Consider the following 26,202-nt stretch of genomic DNA (forward strand, 5'->3'; position numbering starts at 1 on the left):
CAACGCCTTGTCAATTTCTATGGTGGCCTTTATTTTTGAGGTGTGTGTATGTGGGTGTGGGTGTTGGTGACCGACTGTGAGTGGCTCACTGTTCTCAGCTGACTGGGTCCACCATGTAGACCTCCGTCTGACAGGATGAGATCATCTCCCTCTTACAAGTCATTCCCCTGTGTGTTTAAATGTGTGTGTGTGTGTGTGTGTGTGTCTGTGTCTGTGTGTGCACGTGTGTGTGTGTGTGTCAGCAGCTTTATGTGGTAGAAAGGGGGATGAGAGAGAGAAAGAAAACCAAGGGACAAAATTAACCACTTAAACTTTATATATTTAGTTGACCGGAATCCCCCAGAGCTCTATTCTAGGCCCCCACATTTCTTCCCCCTTCACCAAAAATAGCCGATCTACAAGCTCACAACTCGTCTGCGCTTTGTGAGCTCGTAGATCCTCCGTTTTCACCAAATGTTCGGCCCATAGGGAATTTAGGGTTCAAGTGGTTAAGTAGAGAGTTTTTTTTTTAACCACTTAAACCCCATATGGTTGACTGGAGTCCCTCAGGGCTCTATACTAGTGTCTGTTCTGTTTTCTATTATTGTGGGGAAGGCTTTCGCTGAAAATAGCCGATCAACAAGCTCACAGTGGCACCGAGTGCCGCGCTATGAGCTTGTAGGTCTGCTATTTTTTGAAAAAAAATCGCACCCTGTGTGAAGGAAGCGGTGCCTTTGATGAGTGGCCTCCTGGTGGCGCTATAATAGGGCGGGGCGGGGCTTCAGCAATTAATGCTCGTCCCTAGTGGTGGTGTAAGTCCACAAACCAAATTCGGACTTGGTGGCATGCTGCTAACTGGAGTTATGGCTGTTTGTAGCCCAGCCAATGGCAATACAGAGGGGGCGGGGCTTCAGCAATTAAAGCTTGTCCCTATTGGTGGTCAAAGTTCACGTGGTAAATGTGTATTTGGTAGCATGCTGCAAAGTGGACTTATGGCTGTTTAAAGCCCAGCCAATAGGAAGACAGAGGGGGCGGGGCTTGCTACATTTCAGTTCGTCCCTATTGGTGGTCTGAGTCCACGTACCAAATTTGTACTCAGTAGCATGCTGTGAACTGGAGTTATGGCTGTTTAAAGCCCAGGCAATGGGAAGACAGAGGGGGCGGGGCTTATGTAATTACAGTTGGTCCCTATTGGTGGTATTAGTTGGACTTGGTGGCATATGCTGCAAACTGGAGTTATAGCTGTTTAAAGCCAGTGGCCTCCTGGTGGCGCTATAATAGGGCGGGGCGGGGCTTCAGCAATCAATGCTCGTCCCTATTGGTGGTCTAAGTCCACATACCAAATTTGGACTTGCTGGCATGCTGCGAACTGGAGTTATAGCTGTGTAAAGCGCTGTTTAAAGCCAGTGGCCTCCTGGTGGAGCTATAATAGGGCGGGGCGGGGCTTCAGCAATCAATGCTCGTCCCAATTGGTGGTGTAAGTCCACATACCAAATGTGGACTTGCTGGCATGCGCACTGCAGTTATAGCTGTGTAAAGTGCTGTTTAAAGCCAGTGGCCTCCTGGTGGCGCTATAATAGGGCGGGGCGGGGCTTCAGCAATCAATGCTCGTCCCAATTGGTGGTGTAAGTACACATACCAAATTTGGACTTGCTGGCATGCTGCGAACTGGAGTTATAGCTGTTTAAAGCCCGTGCTCAAACGGACATCCGGGCTCAAACGGACATAACGGACAAACGGACATACGGACGGACATAGTCAAGTGTAGTGGCCTCCTGGTGGCGCTATAATAGGGCGGGGCGGGGCTTCAGCAATCAATGCTCGTCCCTATTGGTGGTCTAAGTCCACATACCAAATTTGGACTTGCTGGCATGCGAACTGGAGTTATAGCTGTGTAAAGCGTCCGGGCTCAAACGGACATACGGACGGACATAGTCAGGTGTAGAGCGGCTGGCACCGCTAAAAATAGTGAAAATGTGTCCAAATCTTTGAATATATATACATTTTTAACTGCTATTTTTGCAAAGTATAAAATAATGATTATAGCTAAGAATCTAAAATGACAGTTCCCGGATTGAATGGGTTAAGAGCAGGAACTACACTGGGTTGGGGGTACGTGACTGGCATCCTGCAAAATAAACCTGGTTAACGGGCGATATCTTGACTTGCTTTTATTCCTGGGTTCGGTTGGGGGACACATCGAACATGCAGGCTGGATAGTTTAAAAATAATGATTTACTGACAGCTGTCTGCTGAATATTAAAGCCGGGCTATTGGCATTGTATGTCACCATCCATTCGTTTGCCTACAGAGTCAGGTCGCATTAATGCAGAGCAGATCATCCGATCCGCACAGACTCTGCTCAATTCAGCTGATCTCCACAACATCTCACAGAGGGTTGTAAAATTGAACATATGGACTCCATGATAATAATGATCAGTTGTTCTGCACAGAATCCGAACAGGTTTAATTTAACCACAGCGAGACGATGACACAGCTATAGCCACAACTCTCCACTTTTTACCATGAACTGGTGCAAGGACCAAAATACACTTAATATTCAACAGCTGGAAAAAACTATTCTGTAGTTAAATAATGGTACATTTTCACATGGTTATGATGAGTACACATGCGGTTTCGCATGAATAAAAAATAATTGCCTTTAACCCAGTCAATCCGCGATCCCCAGAAGCAAAGATTTGAGTTACAAAAAATGTTCACGGTGCCGCGCTATGAGCTTGTAGATCTGCTATTTTTGAATAGCCAAAGTATAAAATAACGGTTATAGGCTAAAATCTAAAATGACACGGATGCGTTCCCGGATCGAGTGGGTTAAACCAAACTAAAAAGCAGCTCCAAAAAGGCAAGTGGCTTGCAGTGTTTTTATAACAGCTAATGGGCGTTGTTTGGCACGACACGGAGCATGGCTTATTGCTTTTTATAAAACACGTAGGGCGTACGCTCTTGTATCAGTAGGTCGGGTCAGTGTGCAGAGCTAATGGGCTGTATATTGTTTGGTTGTTTACATATTGCATTGCATTTTCATGGGTCTTGGCTCTTGAAAACAAAGACTCATGCGGGTTTCTGTGTGTAGTTTATTTTTTATTTTTTTTGAGTGAAGAGGAAGTCTCAAGGATATAGACTGACCTTTGTGGGTCTACCGTGTGTACTTGACCCCATGTGAAAGTTAAAATATTACACCCTTGTGTCATGAGATGGAGAGAGAGTCATTGTCCACATGCAAAGCAACTTCTCAAGGAGACATTTTCTCCCTTTCTCTCTTTCTCCCTCTCTCCTTCCCTCCACTCTTGCCCTCATCCCTCTCTCCACGTTCTCCTGTCCCCCCTCTCTCCTTGGTTTAGGATCAATGGCATCTAATTTGTTCCACTCTGCCTGATTAAGTCAGCACATGTACCCCATCTACATCTAACACACACACACACACACACACACACACACACACACACACACACACACACACACACACACACACACACACACACACACACACACACACACACACACACACACACACACACACACACACACACACACACACACACACACACACACACACGCACGGTACAGTCCCCGCAGACCTAATCAGCTCTTCTCTTAGTCCTCTCACACCACTACAGAACCTGATGAAAAAACATGAGCCCAGTTAAAAAGAGAGAGATATGGACGACCGACCGACCGAGAGGGAAGAGAGGCGCTGAGGCGTGACGGAAGCGAGGGAGAGCGAGAGACGAAGAAAGAGAGCAGGCAGAGAGCGAGAGAGAGAGAGAGAGGAGGACATGGAGAGCGAAAAACTAGGGAACAGAAAATAGAGAGATGGAAACGATACGGAGAGAGAGAGATAGAGAGAGAGGCAGAGCTAAGATAGATGGATAGATAATGACACGGGCCACCTGGCTACCTGCGGGGTACAGCCAACTCACTGGGGACGCCAGCAGCTCTCGCTCTCTCTCTCTCTCTCTCTCTCTCTCTTCATCCCTGTTAGCGGGACAAAGCTATTAATTCTCACTGTGTTTCACAGACACAGTCTGTCCACAGTGGAGGAAGAAAAACAAAATAAAACGAAACACACAGACACGGCAGACAAAAAGGAAAACGACACAGAATGCTTCGACTGCTTTTGACTGGGTTCAACAGACAGAACCTTCTATCTCTGTTTCACGCCTCGGTCCCAGTTTGACTGAATCAAAACAAAAGAAAGACAATTACAGAGGAAAGACACAGTGAAATAGTCGTTACTCTGCAGGTGTAACAATTTACCCTAACGGATCCATAAGGGTCTCAAGAGTTAAATGAACACTGTGTACTGTATGAATATAGACCAGTGGTTCTCACTGAGGATTTTACAGTCTAGACTGGGGATCCCAGAGATAAAGATCTATCAAATGGCCCTAAATGCGTATCAAACAGGGGATCCTTGACATAAATAAAAAAGTTAAGAATCACTGCTAGACCATTTGCGATCTATTGCGGAATGGCTTAAACGGATAGTTCACCCAAACTATCTTGAATTCTAATTAAGTTGAATTAACATGGATATTTTTTTGTTTTTGTTGCATTCCTAAGCCAATAATTTGATGACCAGCGGACCGGTAGGCAGCGGTTTCTCCTACCGGAACCACTGCCAGTCATCAATTATTGGTTTAGGAATGCGACAAAAAAAATTAAAAAATCCATGAATTCAAGTCTCCATGGGGTGACTAATCGATAGAAAAAAAGTCATTTTGGGGGTGAACTATCCCTTTAAAAGAAAAGAAAAAGCAAATCGCTGATCTAATAAGCTCACAATGCGTCACGCTTGAAAAATGTATCAAAACAGACAAAAGTCTTATTAATTGAATTTCAATTGACCATATTGCCATTACAAAGCAGTGTTGGTTCTTGAGGCAGCATGAGCATCCGCCTTAACAAGGCTTTCTCAATCCCCCTGATGCACAGACCAAGGCGCGGAGAAAAGAAAACATCTCTTTAATTGTATTCAAATCGAGCTGGAATCCCCGAGCATTGGCAAACGCATTCATTCCTTCTAGTTATCGTTACTATTATTAGCATTTTGTTTTGTTGGTGGATTATGTTTTAAAGAGCTGAGAAATAAAATGGCTGCGGGTAAAAAAAAGCTGTGTCCGTGCGTGGAGGAGCATTTTGGACAGACCACAAAGCAGGAGATAACACACACACACACACACACACACACACACACACACACACACACACACACACACACACACACACACACACACACACACACACGCACACACGCACACAGGCAGCATGTAAGAATAACAACAAACAGAGATGGAGAGAAACTGAAAGACACAATTATCCATTAATGTGCTGCATGAAACATTCTCTGTTACATCAATGTACTGTTGCATGATGTGTGTGTGTTTGTTAGTGCGTGCATGAATGTGTTTGTGTGTGTGTGTGTGTGTGTGTGTGTGTGTGTGTGTGTGTGTGTGGAGAAGGGAGTGGAATCATGGATTAATGAAAAATCCCCATTATGTGGGGCCGTGTGTATATTTATGTGTTTGGTGTGCTGGTTTTGGGTGTGTCTTCACATTGTGTGTAGAATGAGTGCATACTAAGTAAGAGTGTTGGACCACTTAGTTAAAGAGGATGCTACTGGGTGTGTGTGTGCCTGGTTTTGGCTGTGTGTGTGTGTGTGTGTGTGTGTGTGTGTGTGTGTGTGCATGTGTGTGTGTGGGAGGGAGGAGGATTCCTAATTAGAATGTAATGAAGACATGAAAGAGTGAGACTTTGAAAGTCAAGGCTGTGTGTGTGTGTGTGTGTGTGCGTGTGTGTGAGCACGTGTGCGTGCGTGTAAAAATATGCCGTGCTAAGAGAGTGTGGGTGTGCTGTGCTTCATGCACGTGGGTGCTTCCTCCTGTACAATTGAGATGGCGCTGAGTACATGTTAAAAGAGCAAATAGAGTGAAAGTAGGTCTGTGTGTGTTTGCATACTGAGTGCACACCTGGACAAAAGAGCCCATGTCAAGTGGGGAAAGTGTGTGTGTGTGAGTGAGAATGCACGTGTGTCTGTAGATACCGGTGACTGAAAGTGTGTGTGGGTGTGTGTGTTGGAAAAGATACTAATTGCTTGCTACGTTAAGCGTGCGTGTGTGTGTGTGTGTGTGTGAGTGATTATGGTGATGAATTCTCCCTGTGGGACCCTCTCTCTCTCTCTCTCTCTCTGCTCCGTTCTACCAGTTGTCTAATGAGAAGCCCGTTTCCCTTAGTTACCAGGTGTGTGTTGAGTCGGCACCAACCCATAATGTCCCACGGAGAGAGAGGAACAAAGAAAGAGGAAGATAGATGGAGAGAAAAAGTAAAGAAAGAAGGACAGGTGGAAGGAAGGTGGTTCAGAACGTATAGAGGACTTCTTAGGGCAGGGCAATTAACTGAAATGATATCAAAGCCGAAATTTAGAACCAAAAACCAACTTCAATCCAGTTTTGATTTATTTATTTTATTATATATCAACGCATCAACACGAACGCGTACATTCTAATAGATTGCTTATAGTCTACAAAATTGATTCCATCTTAACTCTGTATTATACTTTGTTATACAATGTTGGCATACAAAATAGTGAAAACAGGCCTCCTGCGACACGCTGTGAGCTCGTAGATGGCCTTTTTTCACTATTTAAAGAACAATTGTTGATTAATCCTAATCGAGCCAACAGTTAGAAATAATCGTGATATTGATTTGAAGTCACATCGCACAGCCCTATGACTTATAGTTTACTGTAATTATCAGTAATACGTTCATAATGTCTGGGTGTGTGAGTTTGTTGTGTTTGTTGTGCAGTTCATTTGCAACCATAATGGGCATGTTGGTTTGTCTAAAGCAGTGTGGTTCTCAAACATTCTCATGTCAAGGACCCCCAAATTTATATAACCCCCACAAGGACCCCTGGGGGTCCCCAGACCCCACTTTGAGAACCACTGGTACACAGTATCGCATATATATCGTGTATGTTACCGTGCCTGCAGTGCGGAGATATTTTGAAGTGGAATTCTAAATTTTACCTGGGCCTCATTTTCTTATCTCCATCATCTCCAGTCCTAGTGATCTTCTCTGACCAAAATGTAATATTTAATTTCAGAGTGCCAACAACCTTGTATGTACTGTAAGACAAGGGTGTATCTATAATTGCTTTTAGTGTCATTGCTGCTATGTACTCTATTGTATGACTTGATGATGAATTTAGTGCCGCAATGGAATCAAGGTTATCCTTTTAGTAAAGCTTTTTTAATTGATCAAAACCCACCATTGCCTCGGCAAAGTGTCTGCACAGCTAACACCAAAACGAACACAACACTGCATTGTTTTGAAATATTTCAATTACAGACATCTTTGTAGAACAATGGCATGAAATTCTTTAGATTCTTTTTTTTTGGGGATCTAAAATGGAATAAGTCCAGCAGCCACTTGTTGTAATCCCTGCAAATGCGAGAGGCATCACACACCTAAATTGGTTTATGTTTTGCTAACTTTATAGTATAGTTACATTTTTATATTTGGGCTTGATATTGGACATGCAGAGATTCTTGTCAAATAATTGGAAACCGTTTTTTTAAACCTCCACTAAGGTTACTGAGAAATGTCGACGGGGAGCTTTTTATTATTTTTGTACCATTATGCAGCAATACTAACGCACATGAAAGGAATCAGCTACTGAAGTCGGTACTGAAACTGAACGATTCCTTTTAATGCTTTTGAAGTGTGCACTCTGCAGCTGTATTGTCAAGGGAAACGGTGAATATGTATGTATGTTACACGTGGCGTTTACACGTGTCTTGGGAGTCTGGAACTGGTAATTGGATGCTCAACCTCATAAACCTCAGGTGGAAAAGCACTTGGGAAGCTGGTCAGAGATGCATGAGGGCACATCAGTGATTAACCCATTAAGACCGGGAACGCATCGGTGTCACCTTTAGATTTCTTTGGGCTATTCAAAAATGTGTGCAAATCTTTGAATATATTATATATATATATATATATATATATATATTAAAAAAATTCAAGCGAACATTTTTAACTCAAATCTTTGCTCCTGGGGTGTCCCTGGAACAACATATTTTGAGATGGGGGTCCGCGGCCAAATACAGTACATATCATTTTGGGGGTCCTTGATATGAAAAAAGTTTGAGGACCACTGATATTATAGCAACATAAGTTTTTTCAAAAAACTGTTAGGAGAAGACATTTTGAAGATTTTTTGGAAAAGTTCGAAATATTTGCTATAAAAATAAATAAATATATATATTCGAAGATTTGCAATTTTTTTGTTGCTATTTTTGAATAGCCAAAGAAATCTTAAAATGACACAGATGCGTTCCCGGTCTGAATGGGTTAAGTTTTAAACGCGTCTCTCCACCTTCTACGACAACTGTGTGTGCACTGGCGCGTGAAGCGCCGTGTTCTTTTTCACTGTCACTCACACGCCGGCCGAGCACCCGTTCAAAACGGTACAACCCGACGTGTTGAGAGAGAGAGAGAGCGACTCGGATGACAGCACAAGAGTCGGGACGTGTAACGCAACGCCTTCACGGCTCGCCTTCATTCTAAAAGGATGTAAACCCTAGGAGGAAGTGAAAGGAGCGTGTCAGGTTCTGGTGTTTTGTGTGGGAAAGACGGAGGGTCAGATTACACTGTGTGTGTGTGTGTGTGTGTGTGTTTGTATTACTATACTCGTGAGGACCAAACGTTCTCACAAGTATAGTACAATTTGAGGAATAGACGTTGTGAGGACCATTTTCCTGGTCCTTGCAATAAAAATGGTTGTTTTATGGTTGATTTTTTGTTTAGAGATACGTTTTAGGTTAGGTTTAGGGGTCGGGTTGTAGATTTTTCCCATTTTATACTTAGTTGTGCGGCGATGGCGACACGTTGTGAGCTTGTAGATCTGCGATTTTACGGCTTTAGGCTTGCGGTTAAAAATGCCCCAAAGAAATCATAAATCAATCATAAAATCGGCTTCCTAAAATGTTGATGTCCTCACAAGTATAGTAATACAAACGTGTGTGTGTGTGTGTGTGTGTGTGTGTGTGTGTGTGTGTGTGTGTGTGTGTGTGTGTGTGTGTGTGGGTGTGGGTGTGGTATAGTACATAGGTTCTCAGAGTGGGGAAGTATAGTATACCCCCAGACACGTTTTAAGACTGGGTGTAAACAGTGCTTGTATACACACACTCTTCTTGTGACACCTGTGTGCATTCACAGTCGATGCTAAACCAGGGGAGCCACCTAGAGGGTCTGTGTGTTATCTGTCTGTCTGTCTGTCTGCGGCTAATTTCGCAAACCACAGCCACATAGCGCGGCACCAAGTGCCGCGCTATGAGCTTGCAGATCTGCTATAAAACATTTTTATCGTGAAAATGTGTGCAAATCTTTGAATATATTTATATATATATTTTATATATATATATTTTTTAAAGCACATTTCTTTTACTCAAATCTTTGCTTCTGGGGGTCCCTGGAACAAAAGAGATTCAGGTGGGGTTCCGTGGCCAGATACAGATCATTTTGGGGGTCCTTGACATGAAAAAGTTTGAGCACCACTGATATATACAGCAACATACGTTTTTTTAGGATTTAGAAGACATTTTGTAGAATCGGCCTCGGGTCTTAAAGGGTTAATCTCAGAAAAAAGAAGACGTAATTTTCTCAATGCTGCAAGCCGCTCGCTCACTGTAGTCTTGCGTCCTTGAGGCCAAAGGTTAGTTTACTTCCTGTGTGTTGAGGCTCAGCTGCTCTCTACCGTTCCATTTGTTCAGGAAACCTGTTCAGAGTTTCCGTCTGGCCTCGGCAAACACCTGAAATGTGGTCTGTTCTTTACCACCGTCTGACTGTCTGTCGTCTGGCAGCACAGCACTCAATGGAATGAGAGAATGGAGAAGTGAGGGGTATCGGAGGCGGAAATGCGGGGCGGATGGAGTCAGTGAAAGAGAAAGGGAAAGGTTGGCAGAGGAAAGGATGGAAAAGAAAGAGAGATTTGCAACTCGAATTTTATCCTGTTTGTCTAGTCATGCATCGGTTTATACTGTACTACAGGCGCCCTCCCCTTTCCGATCTTTAAGCTCACAAGACGACACGTTGTGAGCTTGTAGATCTGCTATTTTTTCACAATATTCGCACCACATGTTTTAGGTATGTCATTGTATTGAGAATTGCCAAAATTACAGGAATATACTGTATGATGTACAAGCTAAATCTATGAGCTTGAATACCGGCTATTTTCACAATACATTTTTTGTTTTGTTTTTGAAAGTATGAATTGAATTCAAGTGGCTACGAATTCTGTTTAGTGTGTCTGTCATTATGTGTGTTTTGCTGTGTGTTATATGGTATTTTCTAGGTAGGTGTGATATCATTGCTGTCGGGTGGAAACCTCATATTATGTCCAAAACTGTTCATTTTCAGGATTCAAAATCCAAAATAGCAAAAATAGCAGCTCTACAAGCTCAAAATACGACACGTTTTGAGCTTGTAGATTGATTATTTTTGCTACTTTCGTGTGCCACTGTAGTATGATGAAATAGGGCATTAATTTACGAACAAAAAAACAACATAAAAAGTTAAACTATGGAGATTAGAGGTTTCTGTCCGACAGCAACGATAATATGAACTGTGCCCGATGAGGAGTCAACCTTCAAAGTGTTTTTTTCTCACCAGTGTTCCATCTCTTTCTCTCCCCTCCTCCTTTTCCCCCTCTCTCTCTGTTTGATGTGTCTGTGTGTGTTTGCATGCATTCTCCCTCTGTGTGTGTATCTGTCTGTCTGCCACTACATGTGTCCCTCTCTGTGTGTGTGTGTGTGTGTGTGTGTTTGTGCACCGTGCATGTGTCCAACAGATCTGATCCACTGCACCAATGAGATGAACGTGAGTGTTCCCCAGCTCGCAGACACTCTGTTTGAGCGCACGGCCAACTCCAGCTGGGTGGTGGTGTTCAAAGCCCTCATCACCACACACCACCTCATGATGTACGGCAACGAGGTGAGAGGACTACACACACACACACACACACACACACACACACACACACACACACATACACACACACACACACACACACACACGTGCAATGACACACACACGTGCTCTTACAGGGGCGTCAACGCTACTGTACATCAGAGAGGTACAATCATCTCTATCGCTGTCTCTCTCTCTCTCTCTCACATACACAAACTTGTGGGACAATCAAGTCTTTATCAGTGAAGTACAATTCTCTCTTACACACATACGCACGCACACATGCATACACACACGCACACACACACACACACACACACACACACACACACACACACACACACACACACACACACACACACACACACACACACACACACACACACACACCCCTACAAGCAGCCAGTCAAACACACAGTTGAGTCGTTTATTTATATTCAGGAGACATAACAGGGTGATGAGCCAATCAGACGGCTTCCGTCTCACTCCAGATGCATCATGTTGACAGAGGTATTTGCCTTGTCTCAATTTAGAAACCCATCAGTGGACACAAACAGAATGTGTTTACGCACGCACGCGCGCAGACTCGCGCACACGGAGCACATGGCACATAGCACATAGAGGTTATCGTGCCCAACCACTCCCCCCACCCCCATTTGTCAAGAACAATACAAATATTCGTTACATGTTGATAGCATAAAATATGACACCATTCTCCCCGGTTAGGCTCCCTGGTTAGGCATGATATCAAGATAATACCCGCACTATAGAGAAAAGAGAAAAAAGATGTTTCAGTAGGAGCAGTGACATGGGGTCATCGTCATGCTGGCTTGTGGACATTTTTGTCAAAATTCAGTTTTTGCCATGGACATCCAAAATGAGTAGACATCACATATAAAGAGCTATCCCTAAATGACCATTATAGGTCTGTAACTCTGAGAGTGTACAAATGTAACCAAATGGACCCTACGGGTCCATTTGGTTACATTTGTACACTCAGAGTTATGGGGGTCCTCGAAAATTAAACGTTTGATAACCACTGTCCTTGTGGGCTCCTAATGTGTCATAGTAAATCAGTGTCATACATATTCTGAAGAAAACCTGGAGACTGACATTCAGTAATTGGGTCTTATGATCAACATAAGAACATTATAATGGTGTGTAAAAACAAAATCAAAAAGTTGCCAAAGGACCAGGCCAAGTCTTGCCACGGACACATTTGTCCGTGTACGGACATATTGATGACTCCTGCCAGTGACTAAAGTTACATAATGCCTTTCCATAGATGGGGAAAGACATCAGTAAAAGAGGGTCAGAAATTGTGGTCAAAAAGCTCACATTTTATGACCATTGTGATGCTGCCTCATGCATTAGTAGAAGTAAAAAACAGGAGCAACTTTTCCTCTCAGGTTGACTGGGAGTGTAATGAAGTGCAGGACGTGATGAGGCTGTCAGCAACAAGAACAGTGTGTTCTCGGCTACACACAGCACAGAGGGATGTTGTACAGTAGTGTGGGGCTACAGTGCACGAACCCCTCATTAGAAAGACAATGCATGAGGTGCAGAAACCAATGGGAACTGGTCTACAGAGATGTGGGAGAAAAGTTATATGGTTCCGATGAGTCATCCTTCACCGTTATTCTCGAAAAACAAGTGGGCGAGTGCATATCGTCTCTGTTTTCGGGTGGAAACCTCATACGTCCAAAACTGTGACTTTTCAGGATTCAAATTCAAAAGTGTCAAAAGTATCAGATCTACAAGCTCGAAACGCGTCGCTTCGCGCCGCGTTTCGAGCTTGCGGATCTGCTACTTTTGCTACTTTTGTGTGACGCTGTAGTATGATCAAGTAGGGCAGGGGTCTTCAACAGGGGGTCCGGGACCCCTAGGGGGTCTTCAGAGTTACTACAGGGAGTCCGCCTCGAGCTGCGAGGCATTGTGAGCTTGTAGATCGGCCATTTTCTGAGAGTTGGTGTAGAGGGAAAAATAAAAAGCCAACGGTCAAGTTGACTGAATATTGAGGGTTCCAAAGGTTAACTGTCTGAAAATACATGTTTAACATGCACGAATCCAACATATTGGAACAAGTCTATGAACCTACAGTATCTATGAAATGTAAGATTATTATTTTCTTAACACAATCTAATCATCTCTCTCTCAGCTAAGGGGTCCTTGGCCTGAAGATCGTTGAGGACCCCTGAAGTAGGGCGTTATTTACCAAAAAAACACCAAAAGTTAGAATATGGAGATAAGAGGTTTCTGTTTCGACAACAGTGATATGGAGTATACACCAAGAGAACAGGCCCTGAATGCTTGACCCTGACAGTGAGGGCGTCGTGTCCGCTGGCTCTGATATGCTGTGGGGGGCATTTTCCTGCCATGGGCCCACTTGTCCCCTCCGAGGGAAGGGTCACTGTGCAAATCAATAACAACTTGTTCTGAGTGATCACTTTATCCTCTGAAGAATCGCTTCTGTCCTGATAGTGGCATTGTCATCCCTTCCAGGGTGATAACGCCCCGCCCACATCCATTGGCGCACAATTTGTCACCGAATGATTTAATGTGTATGAAAATGATGTGAATCATTATGCTCAGTGGTGTACAATTTTAGGTTATTTTTACTTAATATTTCAAATTTTCAATACTTTCACTTCTACTCCACGACAATTATTTGAAAACTTTAATGATTAGTTACTTTGTAGATTTTGATTATTATTACACAACATGCATTTACCACTTTAGCCTTATACTTTGGCTATTTGAAAATAGCTGAAAGTAGCTGATCTACAAGCTCACACGTTGTGAGCTTGTAGATCTGCATAATGAGTACTCTTACTTTTGGTACTTTAAGTATATTTTGGTGCCAATACTTTTGTAATTTTACTCAAGTAAATAAAAAAAAATACGACTTTTACTTGTAACTGAGTATTTCTAGATTGTGCTATTGATACTTTTACTTAAGTAAAACAATTCTGTACTTTTCCCACCACTGCTATAGCAATGCTATGGTCTTTACAGTCCCCAGATCTCAACTCAATTGAATGCTGCAGATGCTGCAGAATCATGAAATAAATTGCTGCTATTCGTTTCAAAAAGCTTTAAACCAAGCTACCCCTGCCTACATGTGTATATATAACTATTCCCAACAGCAAATTAACACTTTTGTGACTTTGTAAGCTAGTTTTTCCAAGTTGCAATGTGACATTGCTCTGCTGCTTACACATTCATGAGTTCCCTTTAATTGTACTTAATTGTTTCTTAGTTTTGGGATTGTTTTTATTTTTACCTAACTGACACTTTGGCAATGTAAACGTACGTTGTCTCATGCCAATAAAGCTCCTTTGAATTGAATATTGGACCGACATGTTAGACAGCACTCTCCCCCCACCTTCATCAAAATGAGTGAATATCTTTTGTTAGAATGATGTTTAATCCTTCCAGTAGAGTTCCAGAGACTTATGCAATCTATGCCAAGGTGCATTGAAGCTGTTCTGGTGGGTTGTGGTACTTAAAGTACCAAAAGTAAAAGTGCTAAAATGTTTGAAAATAGCCGATCTACAAGCTCACAACGCGCCGCGATGCGACGCGTTGTGAGCATGTAGATCGGCTATTTTCAAATAACCTAGGTATAAAATTGGGCTAAAGTGGTTCATGTATGTATTATAATGTAATAATTTATATCTGCAAAGTAACTAGTAACTAAAGTTTTCAAATAATTGTAGTGGAGTAAAATTATAATATTTGTCTCTGAGATGTAGTGGAAGTAGAAGTAGAAGTAGAAGAGTAGAAGTAAAAGTATAGACAATTGGAAATACTCCAGTAAAGTAAAACCACCTCAAAATCTAACTGAAGTACAATACTTGAGTAAATGCACTTAGTTACTTTAGACCACTATGTATCACCCGTCTGTGTGTGTGTGTGTGTGTGTGTGTGTGTGTGTGTGTGTGTGTGTGTGTGTGTGTGTGTGTGTGTGTGTGTGTGTGTGTGTGTGTGTGTGTGTGTGTGTGTGTGTGTGTGTGTGTGTGTGTGTGTGTGTGTGTGTGTGTGTGTGTGTGTGTGTGTGTGTGTGTGCGCGTGTGTGTGATTGTTGTGTAAAGGGAGGCAATCAAAATGGCTTAGAAATCCGTAAAAATTAATTGGCCATATACTGTACCAACGTGGGACAAGACGTAGGTAGCTAGGGACAACTTGATGGATTCACGTACAAATACTTAACAAGGCAGGGATGCGGTGGGTTAACATATTCTACAGTAAATAATTGATCCTCATACAATACGGTGCTGCTCTTTGCAGCGCTACAAGCCTGTTCTTTTTTTGTCTGCGATTCCCAGAACTGGAGGTGCATTAATTAGCTGTAGAAGTGCTTGGTTCTAATAACGGATGGGGATGCTTTTTCTAAGAAAAAGTGAGGTAATGCTGAGGTTAGCCCACTTAGTGACAGACCCGCAAGGGCTGCAACTAATTGATTTAATCGATTATATAAGACAAACATCTATTTTAATTAAATAATACTAGACCATACCCGTCGGCGCAGCGCATCCGTGGGGGGATATGCGCACATGATCTGGCAACCCGGGAGGCAGTTCGTCCCATAGCTGGGCAGGCCCGTAACCATGGCGACAGTGTTTGACAGAAAAACGCTAATAAGAAGCTGAGATTTGATGAAATTGAAAAACGGGCTTCACAGTTGCGTTCAGATGGTAATGGTCAATGGCTGTGTGCAAAATCAGAGCAATTGGTCCAGCCAGTGAGGAGAACCGGGTGTCTTCACTCACGTACTCACCACCACTACAGAGGTTACTAGAATTATAGTATGATATATATATTTTCAGAAATTCCAAAAATAACAGATCTACAAGCTCAGAATTTTTCGTAATGCGCTGTAGATGGCCTATTTTTTTCCATTTTTGCATGACAGCGTTGTCCTGAGGTTGTAGAACGGCTATTTTCTACATGACATATCGTTGTACAACAAAGTTAAAGCGGGGCTTAAGGGGCTAATCAGACTTATTTGTTTTAGTCTATTATAAAACTTTTTGTCGATTCGTTGATATATGAGAAATAGAAAAGAAAACACACTCCTTGATTATTTGATTAATTGAACAAGTAGTCAATAGAATAGTCGTTAAGGAGATGATCAATAGTTGCAGCTGTGGACGCACCAAGGTTTGGTCTCTGATGGTGTACTGCAGTGGTTCTCAACCAGTGGTCCGGGGACCACCGGTGGTCCTTGGGAGGGGACCCAGCTAAATTAGTTAACGTAGAATCACAATCATTTTAACCACTTAGCTTTGGCTATTCAAAAATAGCAGATATACATGCTCATAGCGTGGCACCGAGTGCCGCGCTATGAGCTTGTAGATCTGCTATTTTAGAAAAATCTTGAAGATGTGTGCATATCTTTGAGTGTATATATATATATTTTTAAAGCAAATCTTTGCTTCTGGGGGTCCCTGGCACAAAACATTTTCAGATGGGGGTCCGCGGCCAAATGTATATCAATTTAGTGGTCCTTGGCATGAAAAAGGTTGAAAACCACTGGTGTACTGTATGTTGAACCATCCTATGTGATCCAGAGCCACAGGGCGTTAACTTAATCCCGTTGGATTTATTCATCGTGTGCATCAGATATGTGGCTTTTGTATTCTATATATAAACACCCAGTTTAAGGTTCACTTTCACTTTGACTGCCTTGCCTTTTTAAAATGAACAAAAGGTTTCGCTGCGCCAGGTAACAACTGCCGGAGCAGCGAGCTGTTATATTATTGTACATAACTCTGCAGGCGTTTGCCTGCCAGTCCAGTATCTGTGGCCAGAGATGCCAAGATGCCAGCAGTTAATGTAGGCTGACTGCACTCCCATTTTGTGACTAAAGTTGTTTATAGAGGAAATTGTACTGCCAGCATCCAGACTTTAGTTATCATGCCAGATTATAGTTACTAAAGTCCGTCTGGGCTATATGCGCATACCTGGGCAAGCGTTTGTTCTACAGGCCCACACACACACACACACACACACACACACACACACACACACACACACACACACACACACACACACACACACACACTCACACTCACACTCACACTCACCAGGCACACGCCCAGCAGCATCCTTTTGAACTAAACCAGAACAGGGAAGCAGGTATTTCCTTGTTTAGCTTGCCTCAGTTATGTCTACAGTAACGTTGCATAACACTTCCTATGCGAGGCGTTCCTGTTGCGCTCATCTGATTGTTTTGTTTCAGCGCTGTAGCGCAGATGAGGAAGGATGAGGGTGTGACATCAGAGCCCTCTCTGTTTTTTTTTTTCTCTCCCAACTTCACTGAAACCTGAACATCAGCCCCAACCAAGTTCTATTGCAGAGAAGTGTGCTATTTTAGGCATAGCCTAGGTGTCAGGTATACTTCCTTAAAAATCCCTGACCTGATCTGAACCAAACAGAGATTTTTTGAGAGAGAGGTGAGAGATCATTGGTTTGTTTGTTAAACACTTGAGCCCTACATACTTTGTCATACCACGAATAGCGAAAATGGCTGACCTGCAAGCTCACAATAATAATAATACATTTTATTGATAACACACTTTCCATTTTCGCAAATCTCAAAGTGCTACAGGGTTTAAAAACATTGGCATGAAACGCTGTTGTTGAACATTTTTGACCTATAATGACCTCGCCAAAAAAGGGTTGCCAGTTTTTGAAAGTGGTTAAAAAAAAAAAAAAAAGCTTCCAGCTTTACTCTGACCCCCCAAAGGACAGAGGTCTTCTCTGGTGTTGCCTTTTCATTTTCAGAGTTTGGGTGTTATTTTGTTGGCCTGCATTCACCTGAAAAAAGCTGCCATGAACTCTCTCCGTTTTGCTCTCCATTATCCAAACAACCGCATAAATGACCTGACCCCTTTCAGGACCCATACCTATTTATGCACAACAAAACGCTGTGAGGGTTTAATCCATAAAGACTGGGAAAGTATCTGTGTCTTTTAGATTTATTTGGGCTATTCAAAAATAGATGTACAACTTAAGCACATAGTGCCGTGCTATTTTTGAAAAATCTTGAAAATGTTGGCACATTTTTGAATATATATATATTTTTTAAGCGAACACTTTTAACTGTCAAATGTCTCAACAAAAATATCTTCAGTTTTCTGAAAAACTATTGTTGCTATATCAGTGGTGCTCAAACATTTTCTTGTCAAGGACCCCTGAAATTATGTTTTTGGCCGCCGACCCCATCAAAATATGTTGTTCCAGGGACCCCCCAGAAGCAAAGATTTCAGTTAAAAATGTTGTTTCAAAAAAAGATATGTATTCAAGATTTGCACAAATGTTCAAGATTTAAAAACAAATAAATAGCAGATCTACAAGCTTGAATAGCTTTGAACAGCCCAAAGTATAAATCAATGGTTATTATAGCAAAAAAATCGATCTAAACCTTATTTTGGGCACGGTTTCTAAATGAATATAAATGTAATAAAAATATTGCGAATATAGCTGAAGCAACACGTTGTGATCTTGTACATCAGCTATGTTTTAACCCTGGGTGAATGTAAAGTACCTATATAAAAAAAGAAGAAATCCTGCCTATATAATCATTTTTTGTTTATCTCATTGTCTCCTGGGCATTGAGAAGTGGCATCAGAGCCATGATAATTATAATGACAATGTTGATGACAAAACCGAATCACGCTATCTGGGTCACAGTGGAGAACATAAGTGTGTTTTCTCTCTTTTTCCCCCCTCCGATCCGTATTAAACCCATTAAGACCGGGAAAGCATCTTGTGTGTCATTTTTAGATTTCTTTGCCTATTCAAAAATAGCAGATATACAAGCTCATAGCGCGATATGAGCTGGTATATCTGTTATTTTTGAAAAATCATGAACATTCGTGCAAATCTTTGGATATATATTTTTTTCTAAGCGAGCATTTGTAACTCAAATCTTTGTTTCAGGGGATTCTACAAATGTCTTCTAAATCTTCTAAATCTTCTAAAAACTGTTTTTATTTAAAAAAAAATACGTATGTTGCTATATATCAGTGGTGGTCAAACTTTTTCGTATCATGGACCTCCCAAAATACATTTAGATATATTTGGCTGCGGACCCCAACCCCCAGAAACAAAGATTTGAGTTGAAGATGTTCGCTTGAAAATGTATATATACAGTATATTCAAAGATTTGCACACATTTCCAAAGTCGTGAAATAGTCCCAAAGTATAAAATAATGGCTATAGCTAAAAATCTAAAATGACACAGTATGCGCTCCGGGATTGAATGCATTAAAAAGGAGAACGTATCACATTGGGACTGTATTGTGATGCCAATGATGATAAAAAAAAGAGAAAAAAGCCGAAAGCCAAACGCGCTAACTAGGTCGATGTAGAGTAGCAGGAAGTCTAGATATGATATGTGCTGTTCACTCACTGAAAGATGACTCATACCGTTGGCTTTCAGACACCAGGCTCCATCCAAAGATTAATGTTAATACTTTGGATTTTTTCTCCTCCTGACAGTTTTACTTTCAAACTTTTTTGGGGGGGGAAGAAGACATGTTTGCTTTAAAACTGAATTAAGTCATATTTTTAGACCGTAACATTGAATGAAACGACCCACTGTAATGTTCAAGGACAATGCACAGCACCACCCCTGTGTGGGATTTGAACCCGGCACATTACTATTAACCGCTTGAACTCCAGCATACCTATTTTGGGGGGGAAACATTCGGGGGGGGGGGGGGGAGACAACAACAATGCGCAACGCGTTGTGAGCTTGTAGATTGGCTATTTTTGGCGAAAGAGAATTGGAGTAGATCAAAAAATCACGCTCCGAGTACAGCGCAACTCCTGTTTCGCTAATCAGAGGGTTCAAGTAATTAAATATACCTCATGATAACTGGCTGAACCGCATGGGCATCTCCTTTCCCTGACATGACTGCTAATTAATACTTGAGCATATTATAAATCGACATGATTGTAAACCCAGAAGGTGTTTGTTAGCCTGGGTCCTTAAAGGGCTAGACCTCTTTGGTAGAGGTTTGGCTTGTGTAGTTACCTTGCCATGATGTAACTCCAAAGGTGGACAAGAAATCAAAAATAATTGCTCCAGTGATTAGAAATGGATAATTCTGCTGTTGATAACTCTGTTGTATTATGGCTCAAGGTCTTTGTGATCGTAATGACCGATTCAGAAATAACTTTTTATTGCAGTCGTCAAGCACCTGGCCAGTGGTTGTCATTTGCATACACTGCCTCCTGTGTAAGTTATTATATAATATTATATAGCAGCAGAACATAATTACAGTCTTTTTTAACAAGTCTAACTCGTCTAACTGATGTAAGCAAAACAGTTATACTTTATTATGCACCGAAACTAGCAGATCGTCTCTGTCGGGTGGAAACCTCATAATGTCCAAAACTGTTACTTTAAACGATTCAAAAGCGGTAAAGGTTGTAGATCTACAAGCTCAAAACGCGTCACTTTGCGATGAGTTTCGAGCTTGTGGATCTGCTATACTTATGCCTAATAATTTATGAAAAAACACAAAAAGCAAAACAATATTGAGATAAGAGGTTTCTGCTCGACGAGATCTAAAAGCTGTGTTGTGAGCTTGCAGATCGGCTAGTTTTCGTTTTTTTTGCGACACCGACTGGCACGCTAATGAATAAATCACCCTTTAACCTCCAGCAGAGTTAAGGGTTCTCCCGTGCTGTGACTGCGGCAGCAGTAGAGACTGTCCAGTCATCAGACGGTATTCATCAGAGCCTGTCAGAGCGACGACGGTGGTGCTGCTGACTGAGACACGGCGTCCAGGTGTCCCTGGTCCCCCGTGGAGACACCCCCATTCATTACAGTCAAAGCTGCTCTGCAGTGTTTTTTCCCATTAATTAGCTAAACCGCGGCGGTGGCCCACAAACTGTTTTCGGAACGACCCAAAAATATTTTTCTTTTTGGGTACTCTCATAAATAATTTACAGCAAATAACGCTATACGTGCTGCTTTGCTCCGTCGCTTCTCGTTCTTGCAATCAGCTCATCTGCTCGATTCCTGCACCTCAACTCTGCAGGCTGTTTGGATTCCTCGACGATTATGAATCAGAAGGTCCCGCGTTCAATTACTGGCTGACACCCTGAGTTAGTGTTGAAGTGTCCTTGAGCAAGACACCGAACCCCTAACTGCTCCTGATAAGCTTGGTGCCTTGCCTCTGCCATCAGTGTGTGAACGTGTGTGAATGGGTGAATGCAATGCAAATTGTGAAGCGCTTTTGATTAAGACGCTATATAAATGCACCATTTATTTGCCATTTATTCTCTCTGACATTAGTTTCACAACTGGCAGCCTGGATCAACTGGAGTTTAGTTTATATCCCATGACTTAGAGTTGCGTTGTAATTGGCTATTTGCTTTTCAAACACCCGCTGACTGACATTGGAAAAATGGAGGGTTAAAGGTAGGGTAAGTGATATTTTTTGGTTAAAACAAAAAGTATTTTGTTAAAAGGTTAGAGCACTATATTCTGATAGTAATCATTGCTATAGAGTGTTTGTTCGGTAACAGGAGTCTCCCCGTCTCTCCAGCTCTTTAATAAACAGAAAATACATTTTCCGGTAGGTGTCAAAATCTCAGCCAATCAGGAGAAAGTACCCATTTTTAACCTTCATTTTTATAGTGTTCCAGTTCCAATTTTGCCTGCTCATTTTTTTGTGTCATCACTTCTAATTTCACTTGTTTAATCTGAGTTCTCTATCCTGATTGGATAAAATTGGAAATGAAACTGAAACTGAAGCAAAAATGCATTTTCTGTTTTATAAAGAGCTGGAGAGACAAGGAGACTCCTTTTACTGAGCAAACACTCTATAGAAATGAGTACTATCAGAATATAGAGCTATTTAACACTTATTTTAACCAAAGAAAATCACTTTATAAACCATTGATTATACAAGACAGGGTCTAATAACGGTACAGTGTTGTTCTCTATGTCATCTATGACATATCTATGACTCCACATTTGGGCAAGGTTTCAGACTGATCTGACCCCATTGACTTCCTTCAAAAAATGACAGCTGCCATGTGGATCTTGGACTTCATGTGACCAGTCTATGACATCAGTCGTCTATGACATATCGATGACGTCTAACTCCATATTTGGGCTGGGTTTCAGCCATGCCCAAATATGACCCCAACCACGTCTGACTTCTGTTATAAAATTGATTAAAAGTATGTATTTCAAAAAATATAAACCACATGTGAAAATGCATAGACATACGTCCCTGGTTTACTAGTAGCGTGCACAAGACATTTGCCGCGGATCGGTCCAGTGGTTTGGGAGATAAACCCGGGACACAGACATATAGATAGACTCTTCTAGATGGCTCGGCCCCTACAGCGCCAACCCGTACAAATTAAAGACTTAAGCACCGTCATTCAATATTTTCGACAAATCCAAAATGACCGGAGCTGATGGAGATGATTCTCTGTATCCCGTTGCCGTGCTCATTGACGAGCTGCGAAACGAGGACGTCCAGTTACAGTTGAATAGCATCAAGAAGCTAACCACCATCGCGTTGGCCCTGGGGGTGGAGAGGACCCGCGCCGAACTCCTTCCTTTCCTCACAGACACCATCTACGATGAAGACGAGGTGCTCCTCGCCCTGGCCGAGCAGCTGGGAAACTTCACGATGCTCGTCGGAGGGCCCGAATACGTCCACTGTCTCCTGCCTCCTCTGGAAAGCCTGGCCACAGTTGAGGAGACGGTGGTGAGGGACAAGGCTGTGGAGTCTCTGCGTAAGATCTCTCAAGAACACACTCCAGCTGACCTCGAGGTCCATTTCGAGCCCTTGATCAAGCGGTTGGCCACCGGTGACTGGTTCACCTCGCGCACCTCTGCCTGTGGCCTCTTCAGCGTCTGCTACCCCCGCGTCTCCGGCACGGTCAAGGCCGAGATCCGGCAGCTTTACCGTACCTTGTGTTCAGATGACACTCCCATGGTGCGTCGCGCCGCAGCCTCTAAGTTGGGCGAGTTCGCCAAGGTCCTGGAACTGGAGTATGTTAAGAGCGACATTATCCCCCTCTTCACCGCCCTGGCCTCTGATGACCAGGACTCTGTGCGGCAGCTGGCGGTGGAGGCGTGTGTGAGCATCGCCACCCTGCTGCCCCAGGAGGACCTGGAGACCCTAGTGATGCCCAGCCTGCGCCAGGTTGCTAATGACGAATCCTGGAGGGTCCGATACGTGGTCGCTGAGAAGTTCTCCGAGCTCCAGAAGGCCTTAGGCCCAGAGATCACAAAGAAGGACCTGGTTCCAGCCTACCAGAACCTCCTCAAGGACCATGAAGTTGAAGTCCGCACTGCTGCCGCCAACAAAGTCAAAGAATTCTGTGAGAAGCTTCCAGAGGACAGCCGTGAGAAAATCATCATGAATCAGATTCTGCTCTGCGTCCAGGAACTCGTGTTAGACACCAAACAGCAAGTGAAATCAGCGCTGGCATCAGTCATCATGGGTCTGTCGACCATCTTGGGAAAGGAAAACACTGTGGAGCACCTGCTGCCTCTCTTCCTGATTTTGCTTAAGGACGAGTGCCCCGAAGTGCGTCTGAACATCATATCCAACCTGGACTGTGTGAACGAGGTGATCGGTATCCGTCAGCTGTCCCAGTCACTCCTGCCTGCCATCGTGGAACTGGCAGAGGATGCCAAGTGGAGGGTCCGCCTGGCCATCATCGAGTACATGCCCCTGTTGGCTGGCCAGCTGGGAGTGGAGTTCTTTGATGAGAAGCTGAACACCCTCTGCATGGTCTGGCTCATCGACAACGTGTATGCCATTCGAGAGGCCGCCGCCTCGAACCTGATGAAGCTGGTGGAGAAGTTTGGAGATGAATGGGCTCAGAACACTGTCATACCCATGGTGCGAGGAATGGCCGACTACCCCAACTACCTGCACAGGATGACCACTCTGTTCTGTATCAATGCGTTGTCCGAGGCTTGTGGACAGGATATCACCACCAAGCATTTGCTGCCAGTGGTCCTGACGATGTCCACCGACAAGGTGGCAAACGTCCGCTTCAACGTGGCCAAGTCCCTTCAGAAGATTGGCCCTGCACTTGACAGCAATGTCCTGCAGACAGAAGTGAAGCCCGTGTTGGAGAAGCTGGCAGAGGACACAGACATGGATGTCAAGTACTTTGCCCTGGAAGCTCTCAGTGCTCTCAATCTGTCATAAGTCACCACCACGGCACCGAACACCACACCACTTGGACAAGATATGTGTTGATGTTCAGAAGAAACTGGTTAATTTATAGATTATTAACTATAAGCTGTTACTGTTTTATTCTTTTCCCCTTTTTTTCTTTTCTTTTTTTTTACTGTCCAAAGTTATTTATAGCAGAGGCTTACTCCGCTGACCGTTCCCTTGCTGTAGGTAACGGCTTGTGCTTTCCTCTGCACAGGTTGTCTAAGTGCTGAACGTGGCCCTTTTTGCAGCAGATGGTGGAAGCTAATTTTTTGGCCGATCCTCCTCACAAAACAGACCTGATAGATAGTCAGCTTCTTCCCCAGACTCTTGCTTCGCTCTCGATTGAATACCTAGAATAATTAGACAGACATGTAAACGTGGTAAGACATTAAAGCTAAAAGGATAACACTCGAAATTACGGAAAAGGCCAGTTTTAATGTAGGACATCTCAACAAACGTAGTCTTTGTGTCTCTTGATTGTTTTTTTTTCTGTACAAAGCTCTTGTAAAGAATATATATAACAATTAATTACTGTATGTTAATATGTGAGCTTTCCCAGAGAAAGATCACAAGTAGTCACCTGTCTGTCAAGGATAGTGTCCTTATCTCAACCCATCCCTCATCCAAGTCCCGTTACTTCTCTCTAACCATTTGGTCCTCTAGCAATACATGACAAAGATTGAATCGGTCACACAAATGAATTACCTCAGCCCGATGTTCCAGGACAAAGTAATGGGAACCATCTCAGTCGTTAAGTGTTCCGTGATTCGTTTTTCGAGTGGGTTCTGACCATTGCAGACCTATGTTTGCCCCCAGGTCTTTTAGTTATCTTCAAAGGGTGGGTGGCTGAACATTTCTGCATTATGTTTTTCAACATTGCTCTTAGTCTTTGTGCCAATGACTTTAATAAGCAATTATTTTTTATTTAGTTCATTTTGGTCATGTATACAAAGCCCCCATCTGCCTTATGTCTTCTCTGTTATTGGACTACCGGTACCTGATTTATGCTTGGTAGCCAGAATGTCAGAATCAGAATACATTTTATTGTCACATCACAGTTTTACAGGTGTAAAGAAGTGGGTGAAATTCTTTTTTTGTGTGCAAGCTCCATCATTCATAGTTTTCAGGAAAGGGGTCATGGAGAGTGCAAGGAGAAATAAATAGGAAAGAAACAAGTTGAACAATCTATCAAATGTACATTTATACGTATACTGTATACAGCATAACAATGTACATGAGGTTAGACATAAGGTGCGAAAAGTAGCAGGTATGTGCATGAGGTTAGACATAAGAAAACTATTACACAATCTCCGAATTCTACATAAAGTCTGGAACTAAAGCTGTCAACGGAAGCCGTCATCTGTTTGTCATTTACGTTCACGAAAATAATAATATATTTTAAAACATCTACATTTTATTTTAGAATTGCTAATAAGCAGCAAGCTATATATGCTTCGATTATTTTGATTTATATTCTGACAAATTTGAGCAACTGTAAAGACTAAACGGAAGCGGGGAGAAGGCGTCACATCATCTTTATCCTCTGATCATTTTCAGAGCTTCCGTGCTCCAGACTGTATGACGAGAAGCATTTGAAAATTGTGGGAGGCAACAGTGTAGCTCGCGACAGCAACAGTGTAGAGCGGTAACAGATATGGGGCACAGGCCTTCGTGTATAGGAAAAAAAGAATAGTCCTTCATGCTAGTGACATAGCCCACATGAGGTACAAGAAGAATATCGCATCGGTAGGTCCACATAGGAAGGTAGTCCGCGTAAGAGAAAATCCACAGGTACAATCCACATGGTATATCAACATAGGAAAGTAGTCCCCATAAAGCAGTGGTTCCTAAACTTTTTCATGTGAAGGACCCCCAAATTGACACTTATTAGCCCGCGGACCACCATTTGAAAAGATATGCCAGGGACCCCCATAAGAGAAGATTTTTACAGCTCTAGCAGTGATTTAATCTCAAGGACCCCCAGTTTAACTTGCATTAGGCTACGGACCCC

General features: G+C 42.8%; 2 protein-coding genes across 5 annotated transcripts in view; both read left to right on the top strand.

Annotated features, from left to right (window-relative positions):
- LOC311034681 (phosphatidylinositol-binding clathrin assembly protein) overlaps positions 1–26,202 on the top strand; it is a 141,743-nt gene that overhangs the window by 24,089 nt on the left and 91,452 nt on the right. For all 4 annotated transcript variants that reach the window (XM_084042625.1, XM_084042627.1, XM_084042626.1 and 1 more), the window contains exon 2: positions 10,853–10,995. In XM_084042625.1, coding sequence (XP_083898751.1) covers positions 10,853–10,995 — 143 coding nt within the window. The remainder of the gene's footprint in view (positions 1–10,852; positions 10,996–26,202) is intronic.
- On the top strand, positions 22,410–24,179 carry LOC311034682 (serine/threonine-protein phosphatase 2A 65 kDa regulatory subunit A beta isoform-like; the record flags this gene model as incomplete). The annotated part of the gene is made up of 1 exon (XM_084042629.1): positions 22,410–24,179. The coding sequence occupies one exon, from the start codon at positions 22,410–22,412 to the stop codon at positions 24,177–24,179; it is 1,770 nt and encodes a 589-aa protein (XP_083898755.1).

Source organism: Gymnoscopelus microlampas, assembly GCF_963454915.1.
Source record: "Gymnoscopelus microlampas genome assembly, chromosome: 19".
Classification (NCBI taxonomy): domain Eukaryota; kingdom Metazoa; phylum Chordata; class Actinopteri; order Myctophiformes; family Myctophidae; genus Gymnoscopelus; species Gymnoscopelus microlampas.